The following is a 23,403-nucleotide window of genomic DNA, read 5'->3' as shown; positions in this document are numbered from 1 at the left end:
TAAATAGAATTTTTGGTATTAAAAGCAGTCACAATTTTGAAAGATTAAAAGCAGCTGAGTAAAAATTATGAATGTGAAATCTATAGAAGTATTCTTATTGACTAACTTTAAACATTAGGCTAATATTAGAACAATGCAATTTATTTCCTAATTATTGTTTCCCTAATGTCAAGTTGAAATGACAAAATATCCCATGTTAGTCTTCTCCCAAGAAAAAGACAAAATCCATGAACAATTTTCTTCTAAATATTACAGAATTACCTCAAAATAAGACTGTGATTAAGAAAGTCCTATATATTTAATAAAGTTCTACTTATTAGTGCTAAATATATTATTTACAGACAAGGACCAGGAACATATTATGACGTTTTATAAGCCTCAGACATTTTTGCCTTTGTAGACCTGTTACCATAAAAATATATTAAAATGTCAACCTTCTGATGGCATCTTTAACTATAAATAAATTCAGTCTACCTTTTTCATCATTCTTTTTTTAATAAAGTTTTTTCGATTACTTATTCATCATTCTTACTTTAAAAAATTTTCCAACACATTGGAAATATATGATCATAGAGAAACTATGATCATAGCTACCATTTACTATATCAAAGGTTGTCAATCCTGATAAGGAACTATTAGATGATCTTCATTAGAAAAAAATGCAGTTTAGAAGATGAGAAAAAAGAAAGTAGTTAAACAAAAGCCTCTACCTACTAGACTTTTCAAAAGTCTACTTCACTAGACTTTTGTCGGCTGCTAAAATATATGAAAGATTCAGTCAAATAAAAGTATTGTGAATGTATAGGTGAGCCAGAGATATTTATGTGTTTTTCCATAAGCCCATAAAGAAGAAAAAAATTCTCTGAAGTCCATGAGGACGAGAACCCCAAAGCAAGGCTATCAAAAATACAAACAAGCATCCTTAGTGATCTAAAAGTAAGGCAGCTCTGGAATGTGTGATTATTGAGCTGGAGCAGAGGAGAGCAGGGGAAATAAGCGGAATGAGAAGTATTGGTGGTGGGAATACTGCACTGATGAAGGGTGTTCTTTTTAAAAAATTTTATATATATTAAATATATATTAAAATAATTTTTATTTTTACCAAGTATATATTTAAATATATATTAAAATAATTTTTATTTTGACCAAAGTAAATTACAAATCTTTCACAGTAATATTTTAAGTACATAGTGACTTGAATAAGGGACATTCCCACCACCAGTGTTGTCTTCCCTCCATCCCTGTTCCCAGCATGAAGCCCATATCCCCTCTTTTGACCCCCAGGGCTGCTAGTATAAGTGGTCCCCTCTGTGTCTAGCCTGTTGTAGATTGGGTTTCGATTCTGTTGTCGTTGACTTTGGATCTGGTGTTTAAGTCTGATCATTTTTTATTTCTACTCAATGTTCATACAACTGTTTGGTTTTGGTTCCCTCCATTATTTCCCCCCTCAATTTATGAGATAGAGATGATTCAAGTTATGTGGTTCTGTTTGAAGGGAAAAAAAGGCAAAAAGCAAACAAACAAAAACCAGGAGGTTTGCATCTAGAGGTTATAAATATCAATTTAAGAGAAGAAAGAGAAAAAGGAAGAAAAACTAGGATACTACATTACATTTGGGGATAAACAGGTTAAGAGGCATGTAGTATGAGAGGTATTAAACATATAAAGGAAATATAGGCTTCCCCTTTGTCTTTTGAGATTTTCTTGTGTGTGTTTGTATGGGGTGTGTGTGTGTGTGTGTGTGTGTGTGTGTGTGTGTGTGTGTGTGTGTGTGTGTGTGTGTTGGAATCCAGGGCACATTTTCATCACACACCTTGGTCTTGTTGAGTTTGAGAAATGATTTGCTGCAGAAAGAGTCAGGTAAACCCAACTACAACCATGGTGCTTAAATAAAGATATTAGAATAAAAACTAATTTCATCTTCCCTTCTCTTTTATTTCAGATAAATAGGCATGAGGAACCACAGCACCATCACAGAGTTCATTTTTATTGGCCTGTCTAACAACCCTATCATCGAGGCTCTGCTCTTTGTGCTCTTTTTAGGGATCTACGTCATTACGATGACAGGAAACCTGACCATGCTGCTGGTGATCAGGACTGATTCTCAGCTGCACACGCCCATGTACTTCTTCCTGAGCAATCTCTCCTTCTTAGATTTCTGTTTCTCTTGTGTCACCATGCCTAAACTCCTTCAGGACCTCCTGTCCGAGAAGAAAACCATCTCGGTCAAGGGCTGTCTGGCCCAGGTTTTCTTCGTGTATATCACTGCGGGGACTGAAGCCTTTCTCCTCTCCATGATGGCCTATGACCGCTATGCCGCCATCTGCCACCCTTTGCTCTATGGCCAGATGATGAGCGACCAGCTCTGTCTGAAGCTGGTTTTGCTCTCTTGGTGCTTGGCCTCCATCAATTCCATTGTCATTGTGCTTCTGGCTGTCAACCTTGACTTCTGTGATGCTCAGGTCATACGCCACTACACGTGTGAGCTGCCCTCCCTGTTCCCTCTCTCTTGCTCAGATATCTCCATCCATGTGAACATCTTGATCTGTGTCATCGTGCTACATGGCTTTGGGACCTCCATCCCAATCTTTTATTCTTATGCTCGCATCGTCTCCAGCATCCTGAGCATTAGTTCCACCACCGGGAGAAGCAAGGCCTTCTCCACCTGCTCCTCCCACCTCGTGGCAGTGATCCTGTTCTTTGGTTCGGGTTTGGTTCGCTACCTAATGCCCACCTCGGGGTCCTCCCTGGACATGCTCTCCTCCTTGCAATACAGCGCGGTGACGCCCATGCTGAATCCCCTCATCTATAGCTTAAAAAATATGGAGGTCAAGGCAGCAATGAAACGGACGTGGGAGAAATACCTGCAGTATTTTAGGTAGCAAACAGGGACGTAGTAAGAAATAAAGTTTGTACTGCAAAGTACTTGAGCTTAAGGCATAGCCATAAAAAGACATACTTGGTTTTTTTCTTAAATTTGGGGCCACATCCAACCATCTGGCTATGCCCTCAAGAATCACTCCTGGTGGGCTTTATGGACCAAAAGGAATGCTAGGGATAGAACCCAGGTCAGCTGTGTGCAAGGCAATTACTTTACACTATCTATCTCTCTTTTCTCACAAGGTAGAATTCTGACCATTAGTTCTAAAGGCTCTCCCTCCTCTCCACACAAACCATAGTGACGATGAAAACTAAAATATAAGAATTTCTATGTAGCTTAATGCTGCTTTTTCTTCTATTCTCTCTCATCACCACTACCTCTTTCTAGAAATCATAGTTAGGTGTTGTATCTCCCGAATTAGCTATTATATATCTTATCTTGTCCTCATTGTTAATTTTGTTATTTTATCCGGTTTAGTATCCTCGCTTGACTTAGTTTTTTCTGATAGTTTGTTTTAAGGCTTTATTTTTATTTTTTATTATTTTTTATCTTTTTAATTATTTTTTTATTATTTTGATCTTGTTTTAATTTTGGCCACCCTTAGAGGTGCTTAGGGTTTACTCCTAGGTATGTGCTCAGGGATAATCCCGGTGGTGACCTAAATGGTGTCCCGAATTAAACCCAGATCAGTTTGTCTATAAGTGAAGCACCCTGCCAATTTGACTCTGGTCTGCAGGTCTTAAGTATATACGACAAACTTCAGTCTGAAAAGCAGAATACATTTATGCCTCTTCTGGAAAATTATGTTTATTTTTCTTTAATAGCCTTCTTCCTCACTCAGACACTTTAGTTTTCTTCTGTTTCCTTTCTTTTCTGTGATTTGAAGGAACATTTTGTCCTTTTATATTCTTAAAAATGATCTTTAAGTGGCATGACTGTTGAATAAATTATGATCTAGATTTTATTTATAATTATCGTTAATAGAATTTATTATTAGTTCATCCTTATTTAAAATTGATTGGCCTTTCTTGCATATATTTTTTTCATTTTTATTTCCACTTTTCATAATGAAACACAGAGCCTAGTGGCCTGTATTTATACCCCAGCTCTAGTTATATAAGCTTTATGATTGTGGCAAATAATGTAATTTTCCATGCCTCCATTTCTTATATAAAATTTTAATTATAAAAGCATCTATACATCAGAGAGCTATTGTCAGTATTAATGAAACAAACACACAGAACACTAGAATACTAAAAATCATCATGAGTTCAATCATCATTACCATGACTTATTTCACTCTACCATTTTTTTTGCCACAATGTCCATCTTAATTTTTTTGTAAAATAAAATATTAAGAAATGTTAGGAGATCTTCTCATTAGTATCTCTTTAGAGTGTCTTTATAAGTAAAAGCTTAACTAATTGCAGAATTTTGGAGTCTCACCATTAATTTCTCTGTATATTTCTTGTGTATTTTGTCATATGATATTATGTAATGCTCTCCAAAGTACAAAGATAATATGACAACTTTTTTACTAACAAAAGTTAGAGAGAAAAAAAAGCACTAAGAAAACACAACAAAAAAATAAGCGAGAGATCCAAACAGCAACAACCAAATTTTCAAATGTGTCTATCAAGGAAACAGGCTGGAGGTTTTGAGGGGTTGGGGGGACAATCTGGGATACCGGTGGAAGAAAGTAGATACTGGTGGTGGGAACTGATGTTGGATTATAGCATGCCTAGAAATCAATTACTAATAACCTTGTATGTCATGTTGTTTTAATAAAAATATTTTATAAAACTAGAGTTTAAAATTCATAAGGAATTTCACTGTATGTTTTATATTTCAAAAAATAATGGACATACAAACTTATCCAATTAAAGGAAAAACTATAAAAAGAGTTATATGCCACAGGCAAAATAAAAATCTCAAACAAAAACTGATTATGAAAGCTGAGATATTTAACTGCTCAATGATCTAAACTAAAAGCATATAAAAAGAAAAATTAGCTGGCAAGATATAATTAGTAAAAAATTAAATACAGAAAAAATAATAGATGAAGAATGTGGTATAATTTTCAAAAAGTAGTAACTGCTTAAAAAATCCTCTTGCAAGCAATTTTTCTTTAAAATGTGTTGTTGTTGTTGTTGATTTGTTTTTTTTTTGTTGTTGTTGTTGTCTTGAGGCAATACCGGTGATGCTCAGAGGCTACTCCTGCCTATGCCCTCAGAAATTGCTCCTAGCTTGGGTGAATCTCCTTTGAAATGTTGAAGTTGATAATCTACAATGACATCTACAAGCCACAAAGAAAATATAATGATAAACTTGAACTGCTTAAGTCACAGCATAAAATATAAAACAAGAGAAAGCAGATACTTGTGAAAAAATACTGACATATTTTATAGTTTAGAACAAATTATAGTTTGTAATTTATTCAATAGAATAAAAATAGTAGCAAGATTGGGACAGAGAGATAGTCCAGAGGTCAAGGCCTTTGTCTTTTGTTTGACCATTCCTAGTTTGCAGAGACTGTCATAGTATTGCATAGCTGACCTGTCCCCTGTGTTTTCCCTTAGCGCAAAGCCAGAACTAAGTCTTGAGCACTCAGAGTGTGGTTAAAAATAAACAAACAAATAAAAAATAGCTGTGCAGAGCCAGGAATAAGCCCTGAGCACAACTGAAAGTGGCCAAAAACAAAACACAAACAATTACAAACAAATCTAAAAGTTTTTGCTTATTTGTCTAGCTAAGACAACTAAAGACAACAGATTTATTTAAAAAAAAAATAGAGCTGAAGAGGCGTCTGCCTTGCAAGTGCTAGCCTAGGATGGACTGCTGTTTTATCCCCTGGTATCTCATATGGTCCCCTGAGCCAGGGACGATTTCTGAGTGCCTAGCCAGGAGTAAATCCTGAGCATCAAACGAGTGTGGCCCAAAAAACAAGCAAACAAACAAAACTAAAACAAAAAATGAAAACAACTGATATTTTGGAGAAGATATATGTATGAAATACATCCTAAAAAGTACAAATATTTCATTTTTAAAATCATTTATATATCTTTAAATTTTATATATCTTATCTTGTCCTCATTATTAATTTTGTTATCTTATCCAGTTTAGTATCCTCTCTTGACTTAGTTTTTCTTATATACATTTTCTTATATAATGTTTAAAAGCATGATTTCACCAAGCTCAACTAAATTAAATTCAGTAACTCCATCCAAATATGGGAAAAGGAAATAGATATCTCCCTATATTAGACATATTGTGAAAATTAATAGTTCCTCCTTTTCTGAGTTGAGCCTTGAGCAAAGACAATTCCCAGCTGGAAGCCAAAAGTAGAACTGCCTGAAATTAGGATAATATATGTATATATATGTATATATGCATGTATGTATGTATGTCAGGATATCTTATCTGCCATAAATTATTTTATTTTGGATATATTCAGAAACAGCAATTTTATCTCAGAAGGGGCACTATGTGGATGGGTTGTAAATAAGAGGTTCAAAAACCACCCCAGAAGCCTGAGAAAAGGGAGAATTAAGACGATCTCTTAAATTAGATGTGTCAGACCTTACCAGGGAGTCTAGGATAGCCTAACCTCTGGGACCTTACTGTTTGCAAATGAGATAAAAATGTGGGTTTCCTGTCTTTGTGTAGAGGGTATAGATAGATGCAAAAGTCTGCAAGAATCTCAGGTCTCTTTGGCCTGGGATCCTCAGCACTGAGCTTTCTAATAAGCTTTCTTTTTTTTTTTTTTGGCTTTTGGCTTTTGGCTTTTGGGTCACACCTGGCAGCGTTCAGAGGTTACTCCTGGCTCTACTCTCAGAAATCACTCCTGGCAGGCTCGGAGGACCATATGGGATGCCGAGATTTGAACTACTGACTCTCTTTATGCAAGGCAAATGCCCTACCTGCATGCTATCTCTCCGGCCCCAGGCTTTCTATTTTTTATCTCTAGTGTCTCCTTGTCTCTGTGGTTCTGGCTTAACAATATATGCATATCATATGACAAATAGATATATGAGAAAGGGTTCATCATTATTAATTAAGGAAATACAAATTAAAGCAATGAGCTATCATATCATACCTATATTTCACACGTATGTTATATGCCAGTGACAATGGCATATGACATCAAGTCTGGAAACAACCTCTGTTGTAGAGATGTGTTGTAAAGGAATCTTTATATACAGTTGGTGGGAATATAATATATATAATTTGTTCAATATCTATGGAAATCTATATGGAAATTTCTTGAAAAATAAAAAGAAAGGAACTCTTGTATAATTCATTAATTCCACTTCTTGGAATCTACCCTTCAAATTCAAAGACATTGGTTCAAAATGATATATGAATTTCTATGTTCATTGCCATACTTAATACAATATCCAAGATATAGGAACAACCCAACATCAATCAATTAATCAATGAACTGAGAAGTTAAGATATATATGCATATGTATATACATATATATGAACACACACAATGTGATAATATGTAGCTATAAGAAAATATAAATTCATGCAGTCTACTGCAATGGGGAGGGTATCATGTTTAGTGCAATAAGTCAGAGAGAGGACAAATACCAGATGATCTTGCTCACCTGTGGAATGTAGAGACAAAACAGAGTATTCAATGCTAAGCAATATAATAATGCCTTGGCATTGGAATACAAAGGCAAGACTAAATGGTGGAGGGGGGGAAGTCCAGATAAAAGATGATTTAAGGACAGTGGAGGAGGAGGATGGGCACTTTGGTGGTGCTTAAAAAGCATAGCAATTGATATATATATATTTATATATCAACATATATATATTTTGGTTTTGGGGCCACATCCGGTGATGCTCAAGGATTACTCCTGGCTATGCGCTCAGAAATTGCTCCTGGCTTGGAGGACAATATGGGATGCCGGGAATTGAACTGAGGCCTGTACTGGGTCAGCCGCCTGCAAGGCCAACGCCCTATTGCTGTGCTATCACTCCAGCCCCAGCATATTGATATTATTGTAATTACCTAAAAATAATAGAAAATAAAATTAAAAGATATGGGTAGGGTGTTGGGCCTCATCAGTGGTGTTCAAGTTCTGGCTCTGGGGGATCACTCCTGGCAGTGCTAAGGGGACTGTATATAGTACTATATACAGTACTAAATCTTATCATTTGTGTGAAATGCAAACGCTATACCTATTATATTATCTCTCCAGTCTCAATTTATTTTGAATTTAACACAAATTTAATAAAGCAGCAATGAATTCTCAAGAAGTAAAAAAAAAAAAGATGTGATTTCGAGAAGTTACTCTGTCACTAGACTTCTTTCTTTCAGAAAGAAGCTCCAGCACAAAAGAATGGTCGAGATAAGATCATGAAGGGGAAACAGAAGTTCTAAGTTTTTCACCTTGACAATGCCCTAGCAACATAGTCATCTCCACCAAAACACCCAGGTGGGGATGGTTTGAGAGAAAACTGTAAAACTTACTTTTCAAGGCAAATATCACACTTTCCGTTCCTGGAGAAGAAAGGTGTACCTGCATCTCAACTTAAAGTGGGTACTCTCAGTTGTTTCCCCTCTAGAGAAAACAGTATTTTTCTCTTAAACACCCTTTCCTCCCCCACTCCCTTACCCTCCCCTCCCCTTTCTTCTCTCTTTTTTCTTCTCCCCTCCCCTTCCCTGGTTTCCTCTTCTCTAGACTCCCCTAATCTTCATGTCATCTCCTCCCATCCTCATCTTGTCTTGTTTAGCCTTTTCTCATCTTCTCACCCCTCTCCTCTTTGTATTTCTTCCAGTAATTTTTTTTTTTTGATTTTTGGGTCACACCCAGCAGCGCTCGGGTTACTCCTGGCTCTACGCTCAAAAATTGCTCCTGACAGGCTCAGGGGATCATATGAGATGCCGGGATTCAAATCACCGTCCTTCTGCATGCAGTGCAAATGCATTACCTCCATGCTACATCTCCGGCTCCTTCAGAAACTTTTTGAGACTTTTTAATAGACACCCGTAATTCAATCTAAAAATCCCCAGGGGTAATCATTAGAAAAATGTTTCCTATATAAAAAATATTACAAATGTTTGATGTAGGGATAGTTTGGGAAGGAAGAAGAAACATAACCTGAACTCAAGTTGTTGCAATAATCAATAATTCCAATTAAGTAACTTAAAGGGCACCTTTTCCTTCTATCCAGAATCTATAAATCTCTAAAAAAATTTAGAAAGACTAAAGTCACAAAATTAGCAATGGTAATCACTTTTGTCCCCCAACAAGCAATCATCTAAATATAATTTCTGACCCTACTTATATTGTTTCTACAGAGCACATGTAAAAAGAAGTAAGTGGTAGAATTGCATTGGAAAATACTACACTTAACTGAACAATCATGTAAAAAATTCTTCTTTTCTCCAATCAAAGTGGACCAATTTGGGACTCAGGAAAAAGAGTAAATCTTTTGAGAACTCTCCCAGAAAATGAACTCCAAGCTCCTTAAGCTAGAAATAGTAGACTAAATTATGTAGGTAGAAGCAACAGGAAATCACTTATCTGAGTCCCTTATTTTTAGAATAATATAGGAAGGTTAGGGTTCGAGTTGACACCGGAGCTAAGGGTCAGAGACCACCTTTGATAATACAAGATGTAAAAGGCAGTTTAATCAGTTAACCAAGATCAGAGCCTCATCTAACAAGGGAGTCTTGACAAGGACCCCAAGTTAAATCTTCAAACAATTTATACAGAAATCACAAGTAGTAATAGTATAATCATTTCATTGTATAGATGTCTTAACTAATCATTGATTTTTCTGTCTCAGCCTTGGTTTGTCGAGGGATACTCTGATTTGAATCCTGGCTGTCAAGTGAGGCTTATCAGATAGAGCATTCCAAGTTCACTCAACAGCTAGTTCCTTATTCCTAGAGGGCACCAACTTTGCTTTTATTTCTGAGTTAACTCTTTTTCTGCCTTCAGCTAAGAGTGGAAAAGTACACTTTACGAGGATTTGGGCTCGTCTTAGTCTAGAGATCCTTATCATAGACTTGGAGGGGAACTTGGTTCTTACAAGACAGGTCTCACTCATGGGTTAACTGTCTTTTGACTGATACAAAATGAAATTGAATGAAGAGATAAACCATAAATTACCTTGCCAGCAACTGAATAAAGATAGCATATGGCATGCTAAAAGTAGAGAGGTTCATATCAGGACCAAAATAATGAGGCATGCATGGAGCATGGAGCAAACGATCAATGCACAACCAAGGCAGATATTACTTAAAAAGAGGTACCCCTGGGGCCAGAGAGATAGCATGGAGGTAAGGTGTTTGCCTTTCATGTAGCAGGTTGGTGGTTCGAATCCGGTTTTCCCATATGGTCCCCTGAGACTGCCAGGAGCGATTTCTTAGCATAGAGTCAGGAGTAGGTGTGACCCAAAAAACAAAAAAAAAAAAAAAAAAAAAAAAAAAGAAAAGAAAAAGAAAAATAGGTACCCCTGATTACTAAATGTCATTTATCAGGTCACATGATCCCTTATAAAAGGCAAGATGGAAAAATTTTAACATTCAGTAATTAATTAAACATTAAAGGATAGAAGTAAATGTCAGCATTCATTGAATTCAATTTGTGAAATGTGTCAAGGAAGCTAATGATGGTTCTATAAAATAAAATTGCTTTCCCTTTGATTTCCTTTATTTGATATGTGCTAACGGTCAAGCCAGGACCTTCCACTTTACAATCTACCACTAAGCCCCATTGCTGGGCCTTTTTTACCTTAATCTGTAGACTAATTTGTAGACGAGTTAAACTGTATCTGTAGACTAAAACAGTAAAATAGAATATACCAACTATTAAGAAACTGTAATATCTAACTTGTCCCCACTGTGCATCCCTCCCTACCTATCCCAATGTGATAAAAAGTAAAAATGTAAAAAGAGGGATGCCCAGATCCACTGCCACTCTACCACACTCTGGCCTCTCTAATACCTTCGCTCCTATGCCTGGGCTCCAAGTATAGAGCTCCAGTCTCCAAATCTAGGACCTGGAGAGACATTAGTCTAAAAGCACACATTTATGCAGGAAATAAGCCATACAGTGAAAGGGTGAAAGAACAGGTTTAGGAACCCCACCACTCAAGCCATCTGCTCCTAAGAAGAAAAGCAGCTTAGTGGAGGAAGACCAAAGAATGAACACTTTTCTTCCTGAAACCCAAGCTCTTATTAGCAAGAATAGGGCCACACCCTTAGGGCAGAGAATGAATACCAGTAGGGAGAGGTCCAGTAATCCCATCACCAGATCACACCCTATGGTAGAGTATGAGTACAGATTAGGGTAGGACCAGTAATCCAACATCCAAGTAGGGAGCAAGAGAGCAAGATACCAAATGGGAGGAGGAAAACCAAGCCCCCAACCCAAGTTTCCCATCTCTGCCTGACCCCTCCAGGATCTCCCACATTTTCATCCCAGGAATACCCCAGAGACTCAAGTAGAAGAAAAAAGCCTTTCATTGCTTAGTAGAAGTCGGTCCCCTTATACTGAGTAATATTCCATTCTACATCCCTGAGTGTATTCGGGGGGGGGGGGCTCACTGCCATCAAGAAGAAAAAAAGCCACATCACTCCCTAAAGGGGCAAGTGTCCCCAGGAAATAGAGAAGAGGAAAGGCTGTCTACCACCCCCAGACTAAGACTGCAGGAGGACTGCCCTGCCTCCCAGACCCCAGGTACGGTCAAGGTCACAATAAAGATTAGTCTCACGCCTATGTGCTACTACGCCAACTCCTCAAGGAACACCTCCTTCACTCCATGATGAAAATGAACCCGAAATTTTTGCCAACTTCCCCCCACAAAGCTGAGTCTTATGACCTCATGAGTCTTAGAGAGCTCTAAACTACCAAGTTTCTATTTCCCTCTTCCCACTTGTTGAATATATTGTTTATTATCTGTTTCCCCCCAACCATTATTTTCCTGAAACAGTCCCTGTTAAAATGGAAATAAAATAGAATTGAAAATAAGATGGTTCTCCCTTCCTCCAGCCCGCTTCTTGAATCCCTTTCCTAGCAGACGGTTATCTTGTGTGTGGTCCTTGAACCATAGGCATGAAAATTGGAGAGATGCCACAAAATCTGGTGAAGCCCATTTCTGTAATCATGGCTATTGAATGCCAGGGATTCCCTCACTTGTTTAAGAGCTGAGGAATAACACCTGAAAACTAACTTAAAATCCAATGCCAGGAATAGTGAGATAAATTTAGCGCTTTGGCCTCAGTTTGCTAATAAACAAGGAAAAGCAAATGAACTTTTTCCCTGTTTCCAAACACTTGTGCTAAGGTGCAGGAATCTCAGCATAAAAATTTGTAACATAGCATGAAAACTTGAGGCTTTCTTTTGGATCTCTCTATGCTAGGAACTGCCATAGATCCAAGATCAGAGGCTCAGAGCCCCAAGATCAGATGCCTCCAGCAGCTGCCAGCTCTCTTTGAACTCTTCTTCCCTCCAGGGAGCTCTGCAGCATTTATCTGGAAAGGGAAATAGTTTCTGGGCAAGGACTCATCATAGCTTTTTGGTCAACTTTCCTCTCTTCTGGTACACAATTAGAATGTTGAGTAGGTCCTTCTTGAGAGATACTCTTTGCCCCTTTTGATTCGGATAATCCATTTTAAACAAAATATTGATTGATTGATTGATTGATTTTGGGGGCCACACTCAACAGTGCTCAGGGGTTACTCCTGGCTCTGTGCTCAGAAATTTCTTGTTGCAAGCTTCGTGGACCATATGGTATGCCAGGGATTGAACCCTCAGGTCAGCTGTGTGCAAACAAATGCCCTAACCACCGTGCTATAGCTCCAGCCCTGAACAAAATTCTCTGGTACTGACATTGGCCAAACGGGAATTGTTAGTCTTCTGGTTTTTCTGATTCTGGTTTCTGGACACTTGTCTGGCTTTGGTTAAGCAACTGATTTGTTCTCTGGTATATAAAACACAAGCATTGAGATATTGATTCTATCTGTAACCATGTTTGCAACTTGCCATTTAAACATGGAAAGCACCCTGTCTCTCCCCCCTGAAAGCCTTTTAAGCATCATCCTGTCTGAATGGTATAATTTATAGTTTCAACTGATGACTAAAAATATGGTGTTCTATTTAATACTCTAATAGAGAAATGGCCTAAGTATGTGCTAGAGATATGAAGACAGATGGACAATTGTGTTCTCAGCCCACCCCCAATAGGATCCTTGGGTACAAATGACAGTGAGGTCTCAATTAGCAGAATTTCTGATTGACACTGCAACATCTTACTGTCTTGAACTCAAAATTTACTGGAGTTATCCTTGAAATATTAGGAGTAGTTGGTGTGACAGATCAGTTCCAACAAAGACCCCTGCTAAGTCCTTCCTATGTGCAGTGGTGGGTCAGACCTTCCTTTACATCTTCTTGACCATATACATAACTCTTTGCTGAGACATAATCGCTTGTGCAAATAAATATGTCCAGATACTTTTCTGTTCTCCTCCTGCAGCAAAGAACTGAAAGCTGAAAATGAAAGTATTACCGGAAAAGTTCTAAGTTTGAAAATACTAATGCTAGCACAGTTTCTACAATTGTAGTTTTGAAGCCAGAAAACTAAGGTTTTAAGGATTCTAATAATTTCCTAAAATTACAGTATAAAGAAATCTGAGAATGTAAAACAACAAAAAAAAATTTCCTTGAGAAGTAAAAAAAATAAATGTCTTATTGAGAATTATCGATGACAAATTGGTTTCTTTTTCTGAAATGAGATGAAAAATAAGACAAAACGTTAAGAAAAATAACCAAAGAATTAGTTGACCTTTAAACAAAACTTAGATCATCAAAAAAAATTGTAGTACTTTCTCCTGACTGCTGTATTTTTGTGGCTACTTTAAGCATACAAACTCAAAAAGCTTATGATAGAGTCTTTTTTTTTTTTTTTTTTTTTGGTTTTTGGGTCACACCCGGCAGTGCTCAGGGGTTACTCCTGGCTGTCTGCTCAGAAATAGCTCCTGGCAGGCACGGGGGACCGTATGGGACACCGGGATTCGAACCAACCACCTTTGGTCCTGGATCGGCTGCTTGCAAGGCAAATGCCAGTGTGCTATCTCTCCGGGCCCATGATAGAGTCTTTTAGCTACTATCTCACTGTTTATATGACTGAATATAACAAAAACCTCTATATAAATTTATATATCTGGGGAAGACAATGTTTTTAAAAAGTGTTTACCTTGAAAAGACACAAAGCAAGGCTCTTAAATTTGACTGCCTCAAAAGACTGCTTTTAATCATCAGCAATTTACCTAACTATAAAAATAGAAGAAAAAAATAAAAATTACAGTAATTGAAAAACACTACTAGAAAATCTCCTTTGACTTTTTAATGTTTAAAGGATGTTAAACATTTCAAAAGAAAATAAAATATATAATTTATATTAGAAAATGTAAGAGGAATTTAAAAATGCTTTCTAAATAAGGAGGAGGAAAAATAATTTTCTGAAAGAATATGGTTAAATGAATCTGATAAATAAAAGAAGATTCATATATGTGACAAAAAGGTCTAAAATTAGTGAATCTTTAAAAAAATAAAACAGAACCTACCAACCAGTGTGGGCCTTCAAGGTCTTTGCTAAGTCGAACAAGGCAGAATAGAATAAGAAAAATTAAAGGAACATGCACAAAATAGAATATTCCTCAACTTTAAGAGAAGATGAAACCATGCAATTTTCTGCTCCATTAGTGGACCGGAAGAGTATCAGTCTGAGTGAAGTTATCCTGAAATAGAGGGCCTGGCCAGACGCAGGGTTATTTTATTTATATGTGGAATATAAAGGAATATAATTGGCAAATAATAAATGCTGAAAGTTATAAGAAACTGAGAAGGCACCTTTAATACAAACTTTATCAGCAGAGTGGGGCTATAATGGTAGAATAGTATGAGGAAGTGGGAGGGTGAGAATATTAAGACAAGTGTGGAAGCTATCGTGCTGGAATGTTTTATGCATGAAATCCTACCATTAACAGTTTTGTTAAACACAGTGCTAAAATAAGACAAAAGTAAAGAGATTAAGAGTACTAAAGTAGCTTAGGTATAGCATAAGCTTCACAGCACATTAAATAAATTAATGTGCTAAAAATAAAAGAATAAGGGAGAAAACTTACAACAATAAAATTCATAAGATTATCTAAAAAGAACAAAAAAGGGGGAGTACAAAAAATGAAGAAAACATCAAAGAATATAAAAATAATCTGAAGAAAATAATGCCTAAATCATTGGGAAATAAAACAAAATTGGGGGAAAATATTGACCAGAAAATTAATATAAATATAATATATTATATATAATATTATAATAATATATATATTAATATAATATTATAATATTATATTATAAATATAATATAATAAATATAAAATAATAGCCCAAGGTTTTACCACCTGAAGATTCACTCAGATACCCAAATCCTAAAAACTCAGAGCTCCAAATCAAATGATTTGGAGCCATACAGGGGCTAGAGCGGTGGTGTAGCAGCAGGGCATTTGTTTTGCTGACCCAGGATGGCCCTCGGTTTGATCCCCAGTGTCCCATATGGCCCCCAAGCCAGGAGCAATTTCTGAGCTTATAACAACGAGTAACCCTGAGCATCACCGAGTGTGGCCCAAAAACCAAAAACCAAAAAAACCTATACATAAAAACCTCCAAGACATATCATTAATAGGATGGCATTAATCAACCATAGAAATGCTATCTTAAAACAGCACAATCTTTACCATCAAGGGAGTCCCCATAAAGATCATACCATATCTTTCAAATAAAAGCTATAATACATTGAGTGAAATAGACATCTAAACAAGAATAATTTCTGGCTATGTTATCATTCAAATCCAAAGCTGTCAACCAAAATTTCACAAACAACAGCTAAAGAAGTCCTTGATCACTAATCTGAGGCACTAAATGGTTATCATATAAAAGTTAATAAAACAAAGATCACAGAAACATCCATAAACCATAACTTTTTGTTGATAATAAGGGACCCACTTTATTTCCATAGAAAACAGGGGTCCAAGAAAAAGACTAGAAAGAAAAGTATAAGCAATAAATTAAAAGGTAGACACCCATTCTATATCAGACATAATAGATGTCAATCTATGAAACGTAAGAAGGTACAGATGAATACTATACAATGATCAAAAATATATACTGGAATTTGAGCTCCCATTTGACCCAGATATTCTATTCCACGTCTACAGATGTACCCTAGGAACACAAAAATGCAATACAAAAGTCCCTTCCTCACACCTATATTCATTGCAGCACTATTTACAATAGCCAGACTCTAGAAACAACCGAGATGCCCTTCAACAGATGAATGGCTATAGTAACTGTGGTACATATACACAATGGAATATTATTCAGCCATCAGGAGAGGTGAAGTCATGAAATTTTCCTATACATGAATGTATATGGAATGAACATGAGACTGTTTGAAAGAGAGTTGAAAATCATCTTCCCCTTATTTTATAACCAAATTTTATATTTTATAACCAAATTCCAAATATTGTTTTATAACCAAATACCCAAAGTCCAAGAACTCCAAATGACTATTAGATCACCCATTTTGGAATTTGACTAATTCTTGACTACACTTCCATATACCTTGACACGGAAAAATAAGGGCTATCCTTGGTGTCCCAAGAGAAACCAGACCCCCCCCTTTTTTTAACAGGAAGTTTATTCAGGGGTAGACCTACATCCTCTCCTCCTAAAAGCATTTAAAGTACCCTGCTTCAGAAGAGGGGAATTTTATAGAAGAAGCATGTTCCTGAGGAGCTGGGGGAGAGTGGAGAAGGAAGAATATAGTCAAGACAATATGATTAGTCTTTTCATTTGTTTGTTTTTATGGCTGTCTGGCTCAGAGTTTTTTCCAGGCTCTGCTTTCAGAAATCATTCCTGGCAGGTCTCAGGGGACCACATGTAATGACAGGGAATAACCAATGATCAGGCTTTTGCAAGTCAAAATCTTATCCACCATATTATCTCTCTGGGTCTCTATCTCTTGTGTCTCCCCAGTGGGGAATCTAATCTCGGTTTCCTGCATTACAGGAAAGATATTCATAACTATTCAAATAAGGAAATGATCATTGTTTTTGTTATCCTCACTCACGTGGGATATAACCACACAGCAGAATAGATAAGGGTGGGCTTAAGTAGTGCGCATACAAACATAGCTCTCTGCAAAAGTGTGCCTGTAGGTGGCAAAGAGCTGGCAAAGAGCTGATGAGAACAAGACAAAGGATGCAGGCAAACAGCATCAAGGGTGAGACAGATGGGCAGGCAGCAGGGATGGATGAGACACATCATTTGACAACATAGATTATAAAACTAATAAGTTGATACAGACCAGTAATGTAGCAATAAGCAGTGGAGAGCAGTGAGAAGTGGCAAGTGATGATACCGGGAGTAGCAAGTAATTGCTGGAATTGCTATTGCAGAAATGGAATGTTTCTATTTCTGGAGATGTGGTCGCCTGCAGAAATATATCTACATGAACTGTGAAATTAAGAGCTGGAACATTGAAGATTTCTGGTATTCAGAGAGACAATCTTATAGGCTGTTCAAAAAGATCTAGAGGCTAGCTAGGTATCTTTTCAAATCAAACTTATTGGGGATCAGAGCTTAAGAAACTTGCCTTGTATGCAATTAATCCTGATTAAATACCTGCAAGCTACAAAAAAAAAATAGATTGCTGGTTTCTAGAGGCAATGAAAAAAATGGGTAAAGAAAGTCAACAGACATAAACATCTAGGTATAAAATAAATACCGAAATATAATGTCCAGCCATAAGGGTATGACTTTAGCTAAACCTACAGTATTAAATTTTTTATACATATATTTGTTTTGTTTTGTTTTTCGATTAGTTATTGGTTTGGCCATACCCAGAGGTGTTTAGGGTTTACTGCTGACTCTGTGCTCAAGGATAACTCATGGTCGTGTTCTGAACACCACATGCAGTGCTGGAGATTTGAACCTTGGTTAACTAACTGCACATAAGAAGAGTATATTACCTACTGTACTTTGTCTTCAGCTTTGTGTTGTAGTTTGTTAAGTGACTTAAGACAGTAATCTTAATAAGTTCTCACACCAAAAAATGTATACCTATGTGTGGGGTGAAATAGTAACTAGACTTGAATTAATTTTATAGTATATGCAAGCATCAACTAATTTTGTCGTATACTTGAAATCCATTTATTTTGTCAATTGTATCTCAAAAATGGAAAAATATTAAATTATGGATGAAGGACATGATGTAGGGAACCTTAGAATTCTATTTCTATCATTACAAAAATTCACTGTACTAGAATCCTTCTCCCATAATAGCCATCTGCTAAAATAAAAATGTGGGCCCGGAGAGATAGCACAGCGATGTTTGCCTTGCAAATAGCTGATCCAGGACCTAAGGTGGTTGGTTCAAATCCCGGTGTCCCATATGGTCCCCCGTGCCTGCCAGGAGTAATTCTGAGCAGACAGCCAGGAGTAACCCCTGAGCACCACCGGGTGTGGCCCAAAAACAAACAAACAAAAAAAATAAATAAAATAAAATAAAAATGTTTTGGGAGAAGAATAGTTCATCTTTAGAAACTCATTCAGGGGGCGAGTGATAGCACTGTGCTAGGGTGTTTGCCTTGCAAGCTGCTGACCCAGAATGGACCCAGGTTCTATCCCTGGCATCCTATATGGTCCCCCTGAGCCTTCCAGGAGCGATTTCTGAGTGGAGGGCCACGAGTAACCCCTGAGTGCCACCAGTGTGGCCAATAACCAACTAACCAACCAACCAAACAAACAACTCATTCAGATCAAGCACTGTCCAGGTAAAGACTCTCCCTCACTCCTCAAGCGCTTCACCCTTGCCTGGTCCTATAGATCCAAAAACAGTTGTGAGAGGGTTTTTTTTTTTTTTTTAGATCTGCTGTTCTCTAGATAATAAAAGCAGGGTCAGATTGCATGTAAAGGGGTAAAAGGGAGGGTAACAGTCAGCATTGGACATCTGAGGAAGTCAGAAAAAAAGAAAGCCTGAATTAGAAAGGGACACAATTTTGAATTGTGATGATTTTAAACTGGATTTATGAAATTCTGGATGTTTTTATCATTAAGTGATATCAGGAAAACCACCATGATCAAAACTCTCATTTTACAAAGAAATTTAGGCCCAGACAAAGTGAATTCTGCCCAGGTTCAGATCATCAAAAAAGGAGAAAAAACAGACCTTAGCATTCCAACCTTCAAATTCTCCCTCTTTCGCATTGTCCTGGTCCTTAAAGTGAATGAGACTTTTAAAATCTTCCGTTTAAAAGTAATCAAAGCTGCAAGGATGAGTCGAAGAGAGCAGAGCCCAAACCTAAAGGCCCCTCGTATCATAAGTCTTCATAGTTGACATAGAACTGTTACGATCCTCTGCTTTTATCACTGGTTTGTAGAAAGAGTGCTCCCTAGTTCTCTGTGCAAAGGGTGTAGTTATCAACCCTAATTCAAAATCAGCATAAATTCCACTTCTTTCATGATCTATTATTTCCACATACCTCAATATATATGGTCATTCTCCTCATAAATGTTCATGGCACATTTCTAACCTATCTCATGAAGCATATGACTTAGGAATACCTAATATTATAAGGAGTGATGATGCTCATTTTATTTCTACCTCTAATACCTGAGGTAAGAGGACCTGATAGCCAACTCTGTATCCTTTTCCCAATTTCTTAAATATATAGGCAATTGATAAATGATGGCTTGAACTGGTATAGAAAGTATATATAAAACTGGTATAGAAAGTATATATAAAACTGGTATAGAAAGAACCTTCATCTGCTTAAAATAAACTATTCTTCTGCAGGAAAAAAGGAAGATAGCTATGACCTGTGACTTCCAGTGACCACCGCCCCCCATATATACACACCTTTTTCTTCTCTTCCTCCAGGAAAAAAAAATTACAGCCAGTCAACTAAAATGATGCCCTTTATTCAGAACTGAGATGGAATCCATTGTATTCAGAGTGTCACCAGGACAGTGACCTCAATGTCTAGTATCTTAAACATGTATCCTCAAGTGTCCAATGGCAATCACATTAGGACCCAGGACTCAAGATAAGTTAGGTTCAAGGGAGTTGAGGGAAGAAAACTGAAGGTAGCCTTAGGGAAAAGGGGGTTCTAGAAACAAGAGAAGGAAGAGAAACAGGCTCTCACGACTTCTTTCACAGCCATTGCTCCAGCATGTCAGAACAGAGTGCCTTATGAGCCGACCTGATAAGAGAAAGGGAGACAACACAAGTTGGTTGACTGAGTTAGCACAACTTATCTTTACCCCAAGGAGGATCAGGTGGAAGAGTAGAGATGACAATTGAAGAAAAACCTGTCTTGCCCGATGAAACACTAAGCTACCTAATGGAGTTAGTTTCATTATTTTTGTTGGTTTTATATTTGAGGCCACTCCCAGCTGTACTTAGGGTTAACACATGTCTCTGAACTCATGGATCAATCATAGTAGGATTTCAGGGACATGATGAGATGCTAGGGCTAGAATCCAGGTTAGCCTCGTGCAAGGCAAGTTCCCTACCTACTGTACTATCACTCCAGCTCCTGGCTCTATTGTTAAATCCAAGAAAATTGTGGTTCTGGTGTAGACATGCTATATGTATATATATATATATATATATATATATATATATATATATCCCCTAATGTTTTGAGATTTAGATAAACAAGCATAATTATGTATCCAAGACTAGTAACAGGAAGCCTGAATTTCAACTTTATTAGGAAACCCTTAAATTCCTATACAAGAATGGAATAAGGGAAGTATTGAAATTGGAAAACTATTTAAGCAGCTTTGTTTTAATAACAATATTCTAGGGGCCAGATAATTAGCACAGTGGTAGGATGTTTGCCTTGCATGTGGCTGACATGAGATGAAATCACAGTTGATTCCCTATATCCCATATGATCCCCTTAGCCTGCCAGGAGTGATTTCTGAGTTTAGAGCCAGGAGTAACCCCTGAGAGCCACCAGGCGTGGCCCAAAAGACAAACAAAAAACCCTGTATTCTAAATTAGGTGCTAGTACCAAGGGGAAAGAAAAAGCAAAAAGTAGGGTGGTAATTTACCAGTAGTCAATTCCCTTAGTCTCAAGGATCTTCTTGACACAGTTCAGGTCATCAGAAATGTCATCATCCAGGAGTTCTAGCAGGGATTAAAGGGAAAGAAATAATAATTAGCTCAGTATTACCTTACAATGCAGCAAGTTTCTGTGTTCCCCGTGTCTAGTAAATCTGGTCCTTCTGTAATGTAGACTTCTATATAGATTATTTTATATATTAAAAATACTTTCCCCTGTGCAGTACTACCTTAATTTTCTTGAAACTTCCTCAAAGAATTAGCTACTTCATAAATTGGCTTACTTTGAAGATGCAGGTATCAGACACCAAGATCCTAGACAATTCAAATCATTTACTTGTGAAGTTTTAGGGGGCTGTGTTGGATATTTGAGTATAAAGGAACATTTCTTTTGTGTGTGAGGGAGCAGGGGCATTGAGGAGGATTGTGGTCTACTCAGCAGTGCAAGGAAAGCAAGTGTTTTTACCCATACTATCTCTCTAGACCTGCATGGGATGATAAAAAAAAATCTAAAGACAACAAAATTGAAACCCAATCTACAACAAGCTAGACACAGAGGGGACCACTTATACTAGCAGTCCGGGGGATCAAAAAAGGGGGATATGGGATGCATGCTGGGAACAAGGGTGGAGGGAGGACAACACTGGTGGTGGAAAGGCCCCTGATTCAATGTCACTATGTACCTAAAATATTACAGTGAAAGATTTGTAATCCACTTGGGTCAAAATAAAAATTATTTAATTAAAAAATGTAACAGGTTTTTATAATATTACTAATTCAAGTTTCACAGTGGATATGGAAGTTGATACAGAATTTAAGGTAGTTAATTCTATATGTATTTACTTGGAAAGAAAATTAGCCCTGGGGAAAGTGCTAGAAAACTTGAACTATCTAGTTCTGCCTCTCAAATAGAGGGGGGAATAAGGGGTGGTACCAGGACCAAACAGATATATGATCACTGTGTAGTAAGCTAGACACAGAGGGGACCACTTACTCTACAGCTCGGGGGGTGAGGGTGGGGGAAATGGGGTGCTGGATGGGAACGGGAGTGGAGGAAGGACAAATTTGGTGATGGTAATACAGTGAAAATAAGGCAAAGTTTCTAGTACTTACTATCACAAGAGATGTTGCATAAGTTCTTTGACTCGGGGAACTGGTTATCATGGCACCACATTTTATTACTAATCTGGAAAATTCCATAGTTTGTGCTGTCCTTGCTTTTAACTACGGTCTGTGTGTCATATCCACTGATGTGAAACATAACACAGATCACTGAGAAAGAATGAGAAAGAGGCATCATAGAGATGTTCAGTTACAATGTAAGTGAAAACCTATATTCCCAGAACTAAAAAGACTCTCTAGTCAATCTTCAGATATGATATATCCCATATTATCTGACTACATAAAAATAGAATTTCAAAACATATTAAACAATGAAAGAGCAGAACAAATAGGTAAAGTAATGTAATAAAAGAGCAAACTTATAAGCCAAGAAGAAAAATGACTATTATAGAATTTAATGAAGAGAATGGAAAGTTGGAGGAAAAGAAGCATTAAGAAGAGTTAAAAAAAAATGGAGAATGGGAGGAAGGAGGGCAGCAAGGAACTTACATTCCGGCAAAGTGAAATCAGAGTAGTTGAGCTCTGCCAGTATCGGGTACAGCTCACATTTGGTGAATTGTTTGGCCTGGATTGCAGGGAAGAGGATGCCCACCAGGAGAAGAGGAACAAAGGACATCATTTTGGCTACCTCAAGGACCTGAATGCGATCACCACTCAGATTTTCCCTTCTTTTATTTGTAGAGAAAGCTCAGAGGCTCTGGTATCAAGTTTTGCTTCCAGGAAAAGAATAAAAAGAGACTGGTTATGCCAACAGAGAAAAACTGAGGCTGCCAGCTTCCTTCCATAAGTTCAGCTCATTTTTCCTTCCTCTTCCCCAATGTCTCCTCTATACAAGACATTGTTCTCTTTCCAGAAGGAATTATAAGTACAATCTGATTTCCCTTTGGCTTTATTTAGACCTATATTTTGTATAGCGTTGATTCTAAGAAATAGGATGTCCCAAGCCTACATCAGGAACAAAGAATGCTTAAGGCATAAAACAAATGAACTGATATAAAAAGATAATAATGTCCTTTAGCCAACTCCTTCCCTTTAGAGATATATAGAACACGGTAAAAAAAAGAAAAAAATAACATCAGCCTCCAAAACCCCAGAATTAGTTTTTTTTTTTCAACCCAATTAGGAAACACGATCTAAGAAAAAAAAAATTAGGAAAAGAAGTGAAGCATGGTAACATGGGCTATGAAAATAGGATATACCTTAAGTCTAATAAATTTCTATTTCAGAAAAACAGAGAATTTGAT

General features: G+C 37.2%; 2 protein-coding genes across 2 annotated transcripts; one reads left to right on the top strand and one right to left on the bottom strand.

Moving 5' to 3' along the window:
* The first annotated feature begins 1,952 nt into the window (after nucleotides 1–1,952).
* Nucleotides 1,953–2,882, top strand: LOC126022199 (olfactory receptor 8S1-like). Its single transcript, XM_049783038.1, has one exon. It carries the CDS (start codon nucleotides 1,953–1,955, stop codon nucleotides 2,880–2,882), a length of 930 nt encoding a protein of 309 aa, XP_049638995.1.
* Nucleotides 2,883–20,107: 17,225 nt separating this feature from the next.
* LALBA (lactalbumin alpha) lies at nucleotides 20,108–22,787 on the bottom strand. Its single transcript, XM_049783037.1, is given in 4 exon segments — nucleotides 20,108–20,168; nucleotides 21,028–21,103; nucleotides 22,151–22,309; nucleotides 22,649–22,787. Coding segments are annotated over 4 exon segments (426 nt in total). The 5' UTR covers nucleotides 22,779–22,787.
* Between the last annotated feature and the right edge of the window lie 616 nt (nucleotides 22,788–23,403).

The sequence above is a fragment of the Suncus etruscus genome, chromosome 11, assembly GCF_024139225.1.
Source record: "Suncus etruscus isolate mSunEtr1 chromosome 11, mSunEtr1.pri.cur, whole genome shotgun sequence".
Taxonomy (NCBI): domain Eukaryota; kingdom Metazoa; phylum Chordata; class Mammalia; order Eulipotyphla; family Soricidae; genus Suncus; species Suncus etruscus.
The sequence above is the reverse complement of the archived record's forward strand: the minus strand, read 5'-3'. Positions and strand labels throughout refer to the sequence as shown.